The sequence below is a fragment of the Macrotis lagotis genome, chromosome 1, assembly GCF_037893015.1.
Source record: "Macrotis lagotis isolate mMagLag1 chromosome 1, bilby.v1.9.chrom.fasta, whole genome shotgun sequence".
NCBI classification, from domain to species: Eukaryota; Metazoa; Chordata; class Mammalia; order Peramelemorphia; family Peramelidae; genus Macrotis; species Macrotis lagotis.
The window spans coordinates 918626156-918644166 of record NC_133658.1 but is presented as its reverse complement, the minus strand read 5'-3'; the positions used below and the strand labels follow the sequence as shown (position 1 = coordinate 918644166).

At 44.8% G+C, this 18011-nt stretch overlaps 2 protein-coding genes across 2 annotated transcripts in view; one reads left to right on the top strand and one right to left on the bottom strand.

Annotated features, from left to right (window-relative positions):
• Positions 1 to 18011, bottom strand: part of LOC141509174 (uncharacterized) — a 1085709-nt gene that overhangs the window by 197345 nt on the left and 870353 nt on the right. The gene's annotated exons all lie outside the window — the stretch shown is intronic.
• On the top strand, positions 7006 to 15224 carry LOC141509955 (immunoglobulin superfamily member 1-like). Its single transcript, XM_074219855.1, has 12 exons — positions 7006 to 7079; positions 7339 to 7374; positions 7546 to 7824; positions 9570 to 9869; positions 10188 to 10487; positions 11429 to 11728; positions 12177 to 12464; positions 13063 to 13173; positions 13291 to 13318; positions 13471 to 13547; positions 13654 to 13691; positions 14064 to 15224. The coding sequence occupies exons 1-12, from the start codon at positions 7046 to 7048 to the stop codon at positions 14193 to 14195; spliced, it is 1923 nt and encodes a 640-aa protein (XP_074075956.1). The 5' UTR covers positions 7006 to 7045; the 3' UTR covers positions 14196 to 15224.

The following is an 18011-nucleotide window of genomic DNA, read 5'->3' as shown; positions in this document are numbered from 1 at the left end:
GACCAGTTATGGTCTGTTGAAAGCAAGGATCTTTATGGGGGGGCAGGCACTTACAAGAAATTTGTATTTTGGTCCTGGAGTTCTTCTGTACTAGCTACCCAAAGGAGCACCTGGTCCCTGGAGGATACACCGACATTAAGACTCTCTGATCCCCTCAGAATTAAACCTTGAAGAAAAATGGTCCCTCTTTTATATCTATAAGAGCTGAAATTGTGATGCCCAGGTTTGGGGGTTATAAGGCAGCAGGGCCAGCCACCACATCCTGGGCCAGCCTCCTGTCCTCCTATCTTTTCCCCTCTGCACAACTGTGTCTGGACAGCCCAGGTCAGAACTGATGATCCACCATGAGATCCACAGTCACTCACCTGCACTCTGTTGGTGAGTCTCTGGGCCACCACTGCGGGGAAGACACAAAGTCCTTGACTTGCTGATGCTAAAGGAGATGCCAGAAGCCTAAGGAGGACACAGACCCTTCTTGTGCACGGCAGGATCCCAGGTTCTGCTCAAGGGGTCTTTCTTACTTTTCTGACACAGGCAAGTTTAGAGGTTCAGAGACATTGGTGAGAACTGAGTATGAGGTTGACGTAGGATGGAGGGGAGCCCCTAAGAACATGAGTATTTTTCACAGGTCTTTGTCTGGACTGGGTGATTCAGACAAAGCTGCAAGAGTCTAGCCCCACAATCCCATTTTTGTATTATTTTTTTGGAACAAGAAACCATGCAGTGGATGGATGGCGTCCCTCAGGGAGGGGCTAGAGAATCTGGGGGGTGAAGGAGACACAGGAGTTGGAGAAATCTTTATAATTTAGGATCTTTTCCATTCTCAGATCCCCTTCCCAGGCCCACTCTCTGGGTAGTCCTAGGTCCTGTGGTCCCCAAGGGAAGAGATGTGACCCTCAGGTGCCAGGGCCAACTGGTGAATAACAGATCCCAGCTATAGGTGAATGGAGAGTTCAGAGATGAGAGGAACACATCCTGGGGTCTGGCTGAGTTTGTCCTCAGGAGGGTGGATGACTGGAGAGATACGAGAAGCTACCACTGCTGTTGTGGGCAGGGGTCCTATTGGTCAGAGCTCAGTGAGCCCCTGACCCTGGTGGTGATGATAGGTGAGATGTGCTGGTATATACAAACATGCCTAGTGGAGAGGGGTTTAGGCTTGAGAGATGAGCTTCAGATATTTCTACAGAGAGTTGACAATAGAGAAGGGCAGACCCTCAGTCCTGACTGCCTGCCTCCCCTCGTCACCTCCCACCTTCTCAGGGATGCTTCCCAAGACCACGTTTTGGGTTTTGCAACCTTTCTCTTCATGAACCCTGTTAGAAGGAAAGCACATGGACCATGACCGCACCTTAACAGATGGGGAAATTGAGGCTTGGAGAGGCGGCAAGGGGATCTGAGCCTGTCAATGAATGCTAAACTATCAGGTCACAATTTGAACCCATGACTACCAGCCTCTAACCAAGGGCTTTTTCCTTGTCTGATCAGTGTCCCCTGATGACCCAATCAGGAACCCTGGCGACTCCTCTCCCAGAGGATTCCCAGCAGCCTTGGGGAGAAGGACAACACGGGCTTTTATTGAGAATACTTGATCTAGATCAGCTTTTCTGTCTTATCTCAGGTCCAACATGGCAACATCCAACCTGCCCAGTTGGGTCTCCCCTCGTTCCTCTCCCTCTCTCTTGTGCCCCTTCTAGCAACAGAGGCAGCTTCTGCGACACCAGGCTGCCATCTGTCTGCTCTGTGTTACCAGGTGGCCTGCTGACAGGGGACAGAGCCTGAGATTGGGAGTCCCAGGAAGGAGGCTCAACACCTGCCCCCCCCCCCCGCCCAGGTACTGGATGTATAGCTCTGCACCCGGACCCTACACATTGTGAACCTTGGGTTCTTTTATTGTGTTACCAGGCTCAGGGGCTGGGTTATATAATGAGTTTTCTGAACTCAAACCACTGTGATCCTTGGGACTGGGAGCTCCCCGAGGGCAGCAGGGAGGAGACTTCCCTAAACCTTAGGGTTCCCCATTGCTGCTACAAAGCACCTTATTGGTGCCTTAGAAAGGGCAGAATTGGCCAAAGGCCAATTCCTTAGGGAGTGGTCGCGAGGGAGCCCCCTTCCTCCCCTCCCAGCCCCCACTGACCCCCGGATAACCCCAGCTGTGCCAGCTCTCCTCTGGCTTTACTGTGGGCCAGGCAGTGGGTGGTAAAACAAGAATCTGGCACCATGGGGAGGGTGAGGAGGTGGATGAGGTTGGATTGGTAACCTGGGTTTCTGTTTAACCCCCAAGTCACTGGGTTATTGAAAGGACAGAGCTTTGTCAACCTCAAGAATTAAGAGAAAGGTCTGGGGACAGTGAGGTGGCACAGTGGATCAAGCACCAGCCCTAGGGACAAGAGGACCTGAGGTCAAATCCAACCTCACACATTTAATAGTTACTTAACTATATGACCTTGGATTACTCACTTAACCCCATGGTCTTGTAAAAAAAAGGAAAAGAGGAATGTCTGAATGAGCCAGAGATTCTGCATTAGATTCCTGCCTTGGCTTAGCAGGTCCAGGCTGTAGGGCAGAGCTGGGCCCTTGGAACTGGTGAGGAGAGAAGCAGGTGGGTGAGACCAACTCCTGCCCATATCCCTTCTCCTCCCATCCTTCTCTGCTCTCAGAGCCTTGCTAGGCCAGAACATATTTCTGAGAGTGACCCAGGAACCCCATTACCCACTCATGAACAGACTAAGAGGACTGGGCAAAGGGCCCTGGTCAGGGTCCCTCAGCCCACCCACCCCCTTCTCAGCTCTGTTTCAGGGGATTATTGGAAGGGAGTAAGGATGAGAACCCAGGACTCTGAATCTCTTCCTTCTTCTTTTAACATGAATCTTCTCCCCACACTCCATTTCACCTTCTCCTCATTCCATAATATCTCCAGGGACAACCCTTTCCATCTCATGCCAAATCCCACCCCAGGCCTCCTCCCAGGACTATAGCTTTGCCCTCCTGGAGGCCAAGAGCATAAACCCCTTGAAGCTCCAGGGACCTGGAGGTACCGGGGCTATTTTCTCACTTCTGTCTGTGAGGACTGAGGACCTTGGGAGCTACAGCTGTATTTACTAAGAGAAGACAGTCCCCACAGGGGGTCACATCCCAGCCAGACCCTGGAGCTGACTGTGTCTGGTGCAGGGCGATAAACCCCCTCAAGCTCCCAATTCCATCTCCCCACAAAGGGGCCACAGAGTCTATTGCTCCTGTCTTGCTTTGAGTTTCTTCCTGCCCTAACAGCCTGAGAGTGTCAGAGAGGAAGCTCTGAGTAAGTTTACAGGGAAAGGGGTATGAAAGTGGACCAGGGACTGGGGATCATGGAGAGAAGTCGCAGCCTGGGAGCTGTGGGAATAATGGAAACTTCCCTTCATCCTAGATATCAAAATGACCAAGAAGAGATCAAGGCAACCATTGGTGAGTTAGCCCCAACCTGACCTTTACCTTTCCCAAACTCTTCTGAATTGATTACTATTTTCTCTTCCAGTTACCCAATGCTGGGCCTCAGAACTAGACATCACTTAACTTATTGGAGAGATTTATTAATATTGCAATAATGATACTTCCAAGTCATTCCTAACTTTGTGATGTTATGTAGTTCATTTCATATGAATAAAAGGCACAAGATTGAGAAGATATCCATAGGTTTGACCAGGCAGGCTGTCAAAGCAAACAGATTTAAAACCGCCTGTGGCAAAGTCACTCACTTCCATTTCCTCCCCCTAGGTCTCCATGACTGAAAACCTTCAGGGAGCAAGATACACTCAACTGAATATAAACATGTTAAATGAGAGGAAAAGTGACCCAACAACCTTGGAGGTGCTCTTTTCATTGGAAACTACAAATATGTTCCAGGAGGAGAATGACATTTTACCAGTTTCTCAGTTCTTGGTACTGGACCAAAGGTGCAACTAGGAAACAACACTTCCAAGACTATTGTAATTTTCCCTTCCATGAGTGAGATATTTTGGATATGAAACATAAATACATACAAATCATTATTTTTTTTCTCTCTGGAAACAGCCCACAGCCCACGACCAAATCCCAACTCAGTATGCATATGGGTATGGTTGGACAGTGATTCTGCTGGGTCAAAATGAATGATTTTTCTTGCTCTCTCTGTCTTCTACATGTGATAAACCCCCGGCCCCAATCAGATCCTTTGGCTGATATTTAAGAGGCAGAAATGACCTTCACCTCTCTGAACAGGTCTCTGCTTCTATTTATTTCTAATTATCAAGAAGAATGGAAATGATGAACATTTATTAAGGATCTGCTATGATCTAAACCTTACTAGTTATTGTCAGGAAAGAGTGGTGCTCACATGGAGGGTAGAATCATTCCAGGGCCCAACCTTCCAAGACTAAAGATTTTCCATTCAGGAACCACCATAGAGAGAATCCAACAGAAATCTATGCGACCTTCACTCAGTGGCCTTGTGTTCAACTTTATCCATCCAGATCTTTCCATGATTACCCCATTTATTCATTCATTCATTTATTTATTTATTAGTGATTTTTTTCTGTCACGTGATTTTTTAAATTGTCTTTGATTACGGTACTGCAGAAATGAACAAGTCCATCACGGTGACCATCACCCCATGCTGTTGTTAATGTGAATGATGTTCTTCTCATTCTGCTCCTTTCACTCAGCTATAATTCATGCAAGTCTTCCCAGACTGCTACAATCCCATCCATCCTAATTTCTTATAGAGCAGTAGTGTTCCATTACATATGTATAAGACAATTTATTTAGTCATTCCCCAATTGTTGGGCGCCCCCTCAATTTCCAATTATTTTTACTACAAAAAAACTGCTTTGAATATTTTTATAAAAAATATTTTGTACAGACTCTTACATTAAAAACCACCTCTTGCAGGGCAGCTAGGTATCACAGTGGACACAAAAATGGCTCTGGACTCAGGAGGGCCTGAGTTAAATCTGACCTCAGATATTTCATAATTCCCTAGTTGCCTGATCTTGGGCAAGTCACTTAATCCCATTTCCCCATAAATAATTTTTTAAATTACCTTTTGGAGTGCAGGTGATGATCTCATCAGTGTTTGCATTGTTGTTACCTTAAATTGTTTATAATCCAACCTTTAATTCATTAAAACCCTCAGATCCTTTGAGGAGAAATTGAGGATGATATGTTCCCTCTACTGTTTTATATATATATATATATATATATATATATATATATATATATATATATATATAGTCACACATCTGTGCCAAAAAAAGAGAACTATATTCATTTATTTATATTACCTGTCACATCTCTAATGCCCTCCCCTCTGAATTTGCCTCACATTTATTCCATTCATTGAAGACCTTGTTCACACGCCATCTTGAAGATGAAATCTGTCCTGATTCCCCAGGTTCTAGTACCTCCTCTTTCACACACATGATTTTATATCTACTCACAGGCATATAATTATTTTCTATGGACCTTTTTTTATTCTGCACAAACATCCCTTTTGTGCAGTTGCCATCTCACCTGAAGATAGAATCTCCTTGAGAACCTTGATCTCTTATATCCTCAGTAGTTAATTTAGAAGCCAGTCAACAATATATGTTTAATAAATATTCATGTTTGATTACATCAAACAGAACCGGTGACCAGCTGACCTGCCACCACACATGTGGGCTCATCAATCTCATCCCTTTTTCAACCACATGGAATGAAAATTAAGTCAATCTTACATTTGATAGATGTGAAGGGCTGACTATCTACTACCCAAGGTCTCTACTCAGGATTCAGAAGCATGGTTCTGTCCCGCCTAAAACTGTCTAACCTTCAGGCTCTCTTCTGTCTGGTTTAATCGTTTCAGTTTCAGAGTCCCAAAACATTTGCCCCTATTTTCCTTTATGTCTTCTGGAAGATGTCCTCTATCATGAACAATTCCACTTAAGACAAAGCTATGACTTCCCATCAACATACTTTTTCTTTTACATTCCCAGAACTGAGAACAGGTCTTGACCATAATCAGAAACTTAATAAATGGTCAGTGAGTTTGATCTGGGTCTTGTCTAGGAAGGAAACTACTTACCTCATGGGTCTCTGAGATAGCAAATTGCTAAGTGACGATGTCCAAGTCAACACCAATCTGGCAGCTGCTGTCCTGGAGGGCCCCTTAAGATGTCCAATCTAGGGTACACTTTCAAGGGAGGCACAATGTCTGATCACACTGCAAAGTAGCCAACACCACATCTGGTCATTCCTGGATTAAAAGGTGTTGATGCTGTATCATAAAGGATAGGCAAAAATGGAGCCCTTTAAATAATCAGGGATTCCTACCATACTTATAAGAATTTGTTAGGAACACCTGAGTCAAGGAAATTGAGTTCAATACCTGCATTAGACACTCATTAGCTACATGAACTTAAGCAAGTAACTTCATTCAGTTTCTCATCTAATTCATGGTGGTTACATAGATCCTACTTCCCATGTGCCATGGGGATCAAATGAGACAGTATTTGTAATATATTTAGAAAAATTTAAAGACCTAAATAAATGACAGCCATTCTTGCTATTGATGATGATGATGTTTTTATCACAGCTGTTGTTCAACCCAAGAGAGAAGGCAAAAGGGACTATCCCAAAAGTCATTTCATACATATAGATTGTGATAAAAACAAACAACAGTGTCCAGAATATGATGATGCCTCTTCTGGGGTCATGGCATTAGGCCTCTGCGTCTAGTCTTTGAATTTCATTAGGGTTCAGCAATTTACAGAGAATCTCAATATTTTGGGTCCTTCCCTGATTACAAGATACCTAAGAGAACCTCTGGTTCTTGATAGGCTACACTAGCATCGAGACAATCAGATCCCCTTAGATCTAAGACTTGAAGGACCATCTTTTATCATTATAAGAGCGGAAATGGTGGGGCCTGGGTTTGGGGTGTGTAAGGCAGCAGGGCTGGCCACCACATCCTGAGCCAACCTCCAGTACTGAAACATTTTTGCCTTTGAAACAATTAAGATTGGACAACCCAGGATAGAGCTGAAGACACACCATGGGCCCCACAGTGACTTTCCTGGTCTCCACTGGTGAGTCTCCAGGGTCATTACTAGGGAGGTGCAGACACTGGGACATGGTCTTTAGTGTTTCATGCTAAAGGATCAGGGCAAGTCTAAGGAGGAGACAGACCCTTCTTGGACAAAGCAGGACCCCATGTCTGCTCAAAGAGCTCTTCCTTCATATTCTGACCCAAGCAGAACTAGAGTTTCAAAAACTTTTACAGGAGTTGGGGAGGGAGCTCAGTGTGTACTAGAGTGAAGCTTTCTATATTCTGACCTTCTGTTTCAGTGCTCTGTCTGGACTGGGCAACCAGGGCACAAATGGGTGAGTCCTCTCCCCAATATCCCTCTGTTCTCTTTTCACTCCTCTTTGCAAATCAACCCAGATATCCTCTCCAAGGATAAGGAGGGAAGGAAACCAGGGTGAGGGAGGGACTTCAGAATCTTGTGGTGGAGAGATGGGAGCTAGGGAATCTGGCTTCTTTTTCTTCCTCAGACACCCTAGCCAGGCCCACTCTCTGGGCTGTGCCCGGTCCTGTGGTCTCCAAGGGAGCAAATGTGACCCTAAAGTGCCAGGGCCACCTGGGTTGTGACAGATTGCAGCTATGGAAGGATGGAAAGCTCAAAGAGGAGAGGAATGCATCGTGGGAGTTGGCAGAATTTGTGCTTCATGGTGTGGATGACTGGAAGGATGCCAGTAGCTACAACTGCCGCTGTGGTCAGGGGCACTGGTGGTCACAGCGCAGTGAACCCCTGGTCCTGGTGGTGATTAGAGGTGAGGGTTGCTGGTATTCAACCCTCCCTGATGGGAAGGAGGCTACAAGTGGGTCAACCAGCAACCTTGATTACCTACCTCTCTCTCCCCTTCCTCCCAAGTTCTAATTTTGGGGGCAAAAATAAAGTTCTGAAATAGTTCTCCTCAACAAAGCTGTGAGGAAGAGAGCACAGGACCATGATTTCTCTTTTACAGATGGGGAAACTGAGGCCTGGAGAAGAGGTAAGGTGACTTGAGGGTTCTTTGGTTTCAGAGGTAGTATTTGAAGCCATGTCTCCTACCATCAGGGAACATTCCCCATCTGGTCAGTGGAACCTAATGTTGCTTCCAGGGGAGCAGGGCTGGATCTCGCTTTGAGGCTGCCCAGAATCTTTGGGCCAAGGGGCACCCATATTTTTACTGAGAGGACTTTATTTAGACTTTTTCTGTCAGTCCTGTTACCCAAACTGGTCACATCTCACCTCTCTAGTTGCTATCTTCCTTCCTCTGTCACTTCCCAACAACCTGGAACATGGATTCATAACCATCACCTCCTATCATGTCCCATCAGCCTTTCCTCACCCAGGTCTTCCGGCCTGGGCCCACCCTGTCTTCCTTCCTCCATCACTCTCCTCTACCTCCTTAGAGGCCAGCTCAGGTGCTAGCTGCTTTAGGATACTATGCCTGCCTACATCAAGGGACAAGATCCTGGCCTTTGGCCCACCCAGAGTGGTGCCTTCATCCCTGTGCTGAACCCATTCTGTCATTGGAGTCCCTGCCTTTCAAGTCCCAGGCTGCCATCCATCTACCCTGTTCACAAGGCAGGCTCCTGAAGGAGGATTAGGCTGAGATTTGGAACCTGATGCAGAAGGTTCAAATTGTTCCCCACTGGATCCTGGCTGCATGACTGTGGACCAGTGCTGGGCCTCCTGAAGTCCCTGGTTTCTTCCTCCATGACATGCAGCTCATCGACTGCATTTTCTAATGGATCCCCTTGAGCTCAAACCCCTGACTTCCCTAGGCCTGGGAGTTCCCCGAAGCTGTGGGGGAGAGGGTCTTCCCTGTCCCTTGTTGCCCCCCCACAAACACTGAGCCCAGCCACTTCATACAAAGGGAATGATCGAAGGCAGTAGAATGAATCTATACCAAATTCCTCCCAGGGAAGCCCAGAGGATGACCACTTTCTCCTCTCCCAGGCCCCACCACCCAGGGTCACCCCAAACTCTGCCAGCTCTGTTCTGGCTTCATTGAAGGGGGGAGCAGGAGAGTAGCACAGGCACCTGGCTCCACAAAGCAGGGTGGGGATGTGGGGAGATCTTGGTGTGCTACCAGGGGCCCCAGTCTGAACCCACTCCTGAAGGATTATTGGTGCACAGAGCTTTGCAAACCCCCGAATCTAATAGAAGGTTCTAATGTTGTTAGTGATATTGTGTGAGGATCCTCCCTGGACCCAGCAGGTTGATGGGGGGGGGTGAGCCAGGCTGCTGGACGAAGTGAGAAGAGTGGGACGTGGGAGTGGGGTCCTTCTCTGCCCATGTCTCTTCTCCTCACATCACTGTCTGGTCTCAGAGCTTTCCTGCGTCCAGAATAACTTCATGAAGCGGGGCCCAGGATCCCAGACATGTACAAGGCTACTGGACTAGACAATGGGCCAACCAGGGACCCTCAGCAACACCTCCACCCCACTTCTCATCTCTGCTTCAGGCAAATATTGGAAAGCGTTTGGGGGAGAGGACAGGTCCCCAACTTTCTTTTTTCTTTCACAGAAAGCTTTCCCCCACCCTCCATTGAAGCCTCACATCAGCACACAGTATTCCCAGGGACAACAGTGACCATCAAGTGCAAAATGTCAACCAAGTACCCTGCCCAGGACTACAGATTTGCCCTCCTGAAGGCAAAGAGCTGGGAGCCCCTGGAGACCCAGAATCCTACAGGAGGCCAGGCTGAATTCTCACTTCATTCTTTGAGGGCTGAGGACAGTGGGAGCTACAGCTGCATTTACTACAAGAAGACAGCCCCCCACCGAGCGTCACGTCCCAGCTACCCTCTGGAGCTGACTGTGATGGGTGACTAGAGATGGAAGCCCCAAATCCCCAATTCCATACCTCAGGGGCCCCCAGAGCTGTGGGGACAGAACAAAATCTGGGAATTCTGCAGGGAGTGTTTGGGGGAGGATGGAGGAGACCCTGGGACACTCTCCTGTTCTACATGGGCTCAGCTTTGGGCTCCAGGATAGTGGGGGTGTGTCCCCAGGTCTGGGCAGACCCCCTAGACAGGGAAGGGAGAACAGAGACACAATCCCTGCACAATTGCCCTTTTGTTATTAGTCAAGAGGCACTAGAAATGACCCCTGACCTTGACTATGGCCCCCACTTTTTCTTCAGGACGACTCCCCAAGCCCACTCTCTGGGCCCAACCTGGCCTTGTGATGGGCCCAGGGGTCAACCTCACTCTCTGGTGCTCAAGGCCCAAGCTGTATACCCAAGCAGAGGTGACTTTCACCCTGTGGAAGACAGGGACCCAGAAGACCTTTCAGCTCCAGACCTCGGCAGATCTCTGGACCAGCTTCCTCCTCCCATCTGTAGGATCTGAGGACACTGGGAGCTACAGCTGTGCCTATAGTGAAAGGACAAACTCTGCCAGAGAATCAGAGCCCAGTGATGCCCTGGAACTGGTGGTGCCAGGTAAGGGGGGTGGGAGGCCCCAGAACAGTGTGACCCTCTACTCACAAAGGGGCCTCAGTGACACAAGGCCATAATGTCTACACAATCAGCTCTGCCCTGGGATCTGTCAGGACTCTGAGGTCTTGGAAGATATGAGGCATTTCTATTCTGATTTAGAATCTGGGGAATAAAGATGGGAGGGGGTCTATGTTGGAGGTGAGGAGAAGAGTCCCAGGAACCCAGAAATGAAAGATCCCTTGGAGGTTCTTGAGGCCAAACTATTGTCAAAGAGCATCTTGAGACCCAGGGGGAAAGGACTTATTCAGGTTCACACCAAATGTGAGTGACGGAACCTGGAGATGAACCTGAGTCTTCCTAATCAGGATCTATGTCCAGGTGAAGGCTGAGCCCTGGGCCTGGCTGTGAGCATCCAGATGAGGATGGAGCAGCCAGGGTTTCCCCTTCTTGTGGGAAGGGCGGTCATCAGGGACCTGAGATCAGAGACTGGAGGAGAAGGGGCAAGTCTCCTGAGACCTACAGCTTGGGCAGGATGCCGAATTCTGTGGTCAAATTCTCATTTGGGAGGAAAGAACTGTGGCTTAGCCAGAGGGCACAGGGGCAGGGGCAGGGGCAGGGGCTGGGGATAGGAAACCTCAACTTTCCAAGCTCAAATCTCACCTCAAACACTTCTTGTGTGACCCTGGACAAGTTACCTAACCCTCTCTCCTCGGTTTCCTTATCTGTAATATGAGCTGGAGAAGGAAATGGCAGACAGCTCCAGAGTCTCTGCCAGAAAACCCTGAATGGTCCCAAAAAGCATCGGATGTGGCAGAAAAATGACCAAACAACAATCAGAGCCTCAGACAGGACAGTGAATGGACCATGGTCACTCAGAGACTCAGAGGCAGAGCAGGGACTCGACCCAGGGGTCCTGACCCCACTCTATGTTCTTCCTCTCACAGGGTCTCTGCCCAGGCCTTCCCTCTCAGCCCTCCCAGACCTTGTGGTGATGCCGGGGACTCATGTGACTCTGCAGTGCCGGCTGCCCCCTTGGTCATCCCTTTGGAGAGTGACATTCTCTCTGCTGAAAGTGGGGACCCCCCTGCCCCTGCAGAGCCAGAATCTAGCTGGGACCTTTGCTGACTTCCCCCTCCTCTCTGTGGGGCCCCAGGATGCTGGCATCTACAGCTGTGTCTACTATGGGAGGATGCCACCATACCAGGTGTCTGAGGCCAGTGAGGCCCTAGAGATCTGGGTGACAGGTGAGGGCATGTCCAGGGCCCCAATGGAGAAAGGATTGAGACTGAACTTGGGAGGAGCTCAGGAAATCTGGGGAGCAGGGGGCAGGGGAATGTTGTTCTGGGCTCTTTAGAGCTCTTTAGACCATCCTGAGTTTGGGGCAAGGGCAAAGGGTCCCTGAGGAAGTAGAGAGCAAAGGGGGAAGAGTGGAACAGCTCAGGTTCTGCTCCAAGTTCCAGGGACAAGGATGGAAGGAAGAAGCACTGCTTCTAGGGGTGTTTAGGGAACATCAGAGATGGAATCCCCAGGTCTTCCAGGGAAGATGATCTCAGGCTAGGAGGAACCAAAGAGTCAGAGGAAAGGACAAATAGTTGGGGGTTTCTTTAGGGACACCCCAGCTCTTGGATCCTCACCCCCTCATAATACCTTGGGGAGACACTTGGAAGCTCTCACCTCTGCTTGAATTTCCAGGTGTACGCACCAAACCTTCCATCTCAGTCTGGCCTGGCCTAGAGGTGGCCTCAGGTGCTGATGTGACCCTACTGTGCTGGGGACCCTCACAGAATAGGAGCTTTGTTCTGTACAAGGAGAGAGATGGGAATATCTTGCAGAGTATGGACACCACTAAAGATGGGGCCAGGTTTTTCCTGGCCCATGTGACCCCTAAGGATTCTGGAAATTATAGCTGTGGCTACCAAGTCAGGATCAATGGAAGCATTTGGACACAACATAGTGACCCCCTGCAGCTTATAGTGCAAGGTGAGAGGAAAAGAAGCCCCTAGAACCCAGTGCAGGGACCAATGACCACTCCCTCCCTCAACCCTATCACTGAAATGAAACCATGACCTTGGCTCTGCCCAAGAGACATATGAGGGGCAGCTGGGTGGTACAGTGAATAGATCATTGACCTTGAATCTAGAGTACCTTAGGTCAAATCTGATCTCAGACACTTAATACTTACTTAAGTTTATGACCTTGGACAAGTCACTTAACCTCATTTTATTTCAAAACTCCAAGAGAAAAAAGAAAAAAAGAAAAAAGGAGAGACATGGGTTATGTGACAACAGAGATGCTGACACTGTCCTCAATTCCAGGTCCATAGAAACCAAAAATGTGAGCTGGGACAGGAGACTTCCCCCATGCAGCCCTGTGACCCATATGTCTCTATGGGAGTTTTAGGGGTTCTCTACCAAATTTCAAAGGATGAGGCCCCTCAGCAGTCTTTATGTCAATGAATGTTTGTGGTGAAAGTTAGCTAGGAGGAAGATAGGAGGAGAAAATGCCTGGGAAGGTTTCTGATCAATGAGAGGGTCCCCTCAGGACAGTGATTTGTAAACATTCTTCTCTATCACCCTAGGTTCAAAGTCCAGTAAGAAGCTCATTATCACCCTCAGCTGTGTTTCCCTTCTCCTCTTCCTTCTCTGCCTTCTTTTGTTGGCATTCCTCTATAAAAGATCCATCACTTCAGGTGAGACAGACTTATACCCTTCATGTATTATGGAATGGAGATGGGTAAAGGCTGGGACCCTTATTTCCTCCCTTGAGTTCTCTAACCTTGCTTCCATTTCCATGACTCTCTCTCCAGGCTCTTTCCAAGGAGAGAGCAGGAGCAGGTAAGGAGACTCAGCTCCTGTTCCCATGTCCCCTGTTCCTTCCTTTCTATGTAATCCTGGACTCTACGTAGAATAGAGTATGTAGGGATGAGAGGGTGCTCAAAGATCATTCTCCTCCTCATTGTCTATTTTCTCCATTTCTCTTGACCCAGGTGGGTTTGTTGCCCTTGTCATCCTTTGAGTATCTGCCCGTCCCAGCACCCTGGGAACCCCAGAGATGCAGTTATAAGTAAGTTATCTAGGCAGGAAGGGGATAATGAGACAGATGGGGAATTGTGGACAGGTATCATGGTCTTGAGGGCTGTGGAAATGATGGAACCTTCCCTCTACCTCAGGTCCAGAGGTGACCAAGGGAAGATCAAAACAACCATTGGTAAGTTAGCCCTATCATTTCATCCCCCAGTCTATTACATCCTGATCCTCACTTTTCATGATAGGTTCCAGTTATAGAGTTAGACTTCTTAATTGCTCACTTATTTTTTTTTCTTCTAGTCACCCAAATGTGAGGCCTCTGGTTACAGGTTCCTCAACATATTGGGATGATTTATTAAATATTATAATCATTCTATTTCACATGACTAATTTATTATATAGACCTATGGAGTGCCTGTAATAGAATCAATGAGAAGGAAAATGCATGCATAGATTTCCACAGAAAGACTCATAGCATTGATGAAACACAAAAACGATGAAGAATTGCCCCAAAGTCACTCACTGTTCCCTTAACTTTGAACTTCTCCTGCAGATTCCCATGAATGAAGAGCCGCAGGGAGTGACCTATGCACAGCTGAACATAAATGTGTTGAGTGAGAGGAAAAATGATTCCACAAAGACATCCAGAGGGTCCATTGTCTATGCCACTGTGTCCAAGGACTGAGAGTTTGAGCAAATTTCATGAAAGAAGTTCTCTCCCATACTCTTTTCTCCTATGTCCTCTCCTTTCCTTCACCCTGATTTCATCATTTTCTAGTATATCTTCCCCAGATTTTCATAACTGAGGAGTCATGATGCTCCCTGGTTTATCCAATTCTAGATTTGTTGAGAACTTGTGTATTCATCTAAGATAATGTGAAACCTAGAAAACGTGTAGAAAGAAGAAGGGACCAGCTAAATATTCTGAATTAGACTGGACTAGAGCTGAGATTTAAAAAAATCTAGGCACGTGAAGAGGCAAATTGGAAGAAAGATAAAATTCCAGTATGGTTGAAGGCACCATAGAGTGATGGAGTCAGGAAAATAATGCATAAAAGCACAAAAAAAAACCTCAAGACTTGTAATTTATTCATAGAGTGAGTGGGGAGAAATAAGGAGTTAGAAGATTTGAAAAGGAGGAAAACACAGAGGGTCATCATCTAACTACCATCCCCTACTCATGCCTCAAACTCATCCCATGTATCTGCTGCCAAGTTCTATATTTTCCACCTTTCTAACATCTCTTGTATATGTTCCTTCTCTCTAAAAACACAACTAGTATCCTGGGGCTCACCTCTCACTGGGTCTTTTGCAATGAACTGTTTTTGGATCTTGGTGGCACCAGACTCTCTCACTCCAGTCCATCTTCCACTCAGCCATTAAACTGATGATTCTACAATGCAGGTCTCACTATGTCACTACACTGGTAAATAAGCTCCATTGGTTCCCTACCAGTTGTAATATTCAAAGCCCCTTCATATGATGAGTCCCATACTAACATATACCAGCTATGTTTATTTCCCAATAAATTATTTTCCCCTCAGAGAATTTTCTTTATTTAAAAATATATTTATTTTTTCTTCCAACTGCACGTTTATTTTCAAATTCCTAAATTTCCTTCCACCCTTCCTTCCCACCACCCCTCCCCTCAGGGGCACACAGTCAGTTTGCATTTTACATGCATATTTTGATAAACATGTTAACAAATTAGTAATTTTCAGTATGAGGAATTAGGATTAAGGGGAAAAGATACATATGAGATACCTAATATAAAGTGTTCATTAGATTCAGAAGGGTGATTTTGTCTGTGTGTTTATGTGTGTGTGTGTGTGTGTGTGTGTGTGTGTGTGTGTGTGTTTTGTTTTTGTTTTGTTTTCCTTCCTCTGGTGGGGGACAATATAATCTATGGCCGGTGAAATACAGTTGCTCTAGCTCTCTGGATTGCTGAGAGGAACTGCTTCCATCAAGGTTGTTCATCTCACAGTGTTGCTAATTGTTTTCTTAGTTCTACTCCCTTCAGTCAGAATCAGATCCATAAGTCATTCCATGCTTCTCTAGAATCTGACAATGTATGGTTTCTTATCAAGCAATAATATTCCATAACATTCATGTAACATACCTTCTTTATGCATTCCCCAATAGATGGGCATCCCCTCAATTTCCAGTTCTTTGTCACTACAAAAAGAGCTGCTATGAATATTTTAGAACATGTAGAACTTTGCCCTTCTTTTGATAATTTCTTCTGGGTATAGACCTAGAGTTGGAATTGCTGAGTCAAAGGGCATGAATAGTTTTGCTACTTTTTGGGCATGGGTCCATAATGCTCTTCAGAATGGTTTAATATATTGTCCTCAATGTCCATCAATGTCCCAATTCTCCCATAACCTTTCCAAGATTGATCATTTTCCCTTATTCTCATCTTGGCCAATCTAATAGATGTGAGAAGATACCTCATTGGTATTTTAATTTTCATTTTTCTAATCAATAATGATTTAGAGCATTTTCTATATGATTATATATAGCTTTGATTTCTTCATTTGAAAACTTTTCACATCCTTTGACAATTTATCAATTAGCGAATGACTTGTGTTCTTATAAATTTGATGCAATTCTCTCTATATTTTAAAAATGAGACCTTTATCAGAACTCCTAGTTGTGAAGATTGTTTCCCAGTTTCCTGCTTTTCTTCTAATTTTGGCATCATTGATTTCATTAGTTTAAAAACTTTTAAAATTTAATACAGTCAGAATCACTCATTTTGCAGTTTTTAATGTGCTCTAATTCTTTTTTGGTCAAAAATGTATACCCTTTTCATAGATCTGAAAGATAGAGTACTTTCTGTTCTATTTATTTATCTATGGTCTTGTCCTTTATGTCCTCTACCCATTTTGACCTAATTTTAGTATAGGGTGTGAGATGTGGATCCATGCCTAGCTTTTGCAATACTATGTTCCAGTTTTACCAACAATTTTTGTCACTAATGAATTCTTATCCCAGAAGCTGAAGTCTTTGGGTTTGTCAAACTGTAGATTTCTGTTATCATTTACTACAGTTTCTTTTGAACCTCTATTAATCCACTGATCCATTTCTCTATTTCTTAACCAGTACTAGGCATTTTTGATGACTGCTACTTCATAGTATAGTTTTAGATCTGATATAATTAGATCACCTTCCTTTATATAAATATATTTTTTCATCAATTTTCATCAATTCCTTGTCATTCTTGCCCTTTGGTTGTTTCAGATGAATTTTATTACCACTTTTTCTAGCTCAGTAAAGAAAGTATTTGGAAGTTTGAATGGTATAGCACTGAATAACTAATTCAATTTAGCTAGAATTGTTATTTTTTATTTTATTAGTTCAATCTAATAATAAGCATTTAATATTTTTTACAATTATTTAGATCTGACTTTATTTGGGTGTGGAGTATTTTTATAATTGTATTCATACAGTTTCTGGGTTTATCTTAGGAAGTAGATTCCCAAGTATTTAATGTCATCTATAGAGATTTTAAAGGGAATTTCTCTAGCTATTGCTCTTGGGCTTTGTTCATATATGAAATGCTGATGATTTATGTGCATTTGTTTTAAATCCTTCTATTTTGCTGAATTTGTTCATTCTTTCAAGGAGTTTTTTTAGATGATTTTATTGGGTTCCCTGGGTGTAACATCACATCATCTGCAAAAAAGTAAAAGTTTTTCTTCCTCATTGCCAATTCTGATGTCTTCAATTTCTTATCCTTCTCTTATTGCTACTGCTAGCAATTCTACTACTGTATTAAATAGCAATGGTGATAATGGGCTTCCTTGTTTCACCCCTGATTTTATTGGAAATGCTTCAAGTTTATTGCCATTACATATGATATTTATTGATGATTTTAGTTAGATACTATTTATTATTTTAAGGAAATCTACATTTATCCCTAAACTTTCTAGTTTTTCATAGGAATGGATGTATTTTATCAAAGACTTTTCAGCAACTATTGATATAAGATATAATTCTGTGGTTTGTTATGATATGTTAATTATGATGAGTAACTTTTCTAATGATGAATCATCTCCTGACACCTGGTATAAATCCAACCATGGTGTATTATCCTAATAATAATAAATTGCTGTAGTGTCATTGCTAAAATTTTATTTAAGATTTTTGCAAGAATATTCATTAGGGAGATTGCTTTATAATATTCTTTTGTCTGTTTTGGTTCTTCCTGGTTTAGGTATCATGTTGGTGTCAAAAGGGCAAAACCTCTTCCTCTCTTATTTTTTAAAATAGTTTATGTAGAATAGTAATTAATTGTTCCTTAAATGTTTGGTATAATTCACTTGTAAATACATCTGGACCAGGATACTTTTTCTTAGGGAGATTGTTGGTTTCTTCATTTTTTTTCCCCCTGAAATCGAGTTATTTAAGTGATTTATTTTCTCTTCTGTTAATTTGGGTGGTTTATATTTTTGTAAATATTCATCCATTTCTCTCACAGTTAATTATTATTGGTATA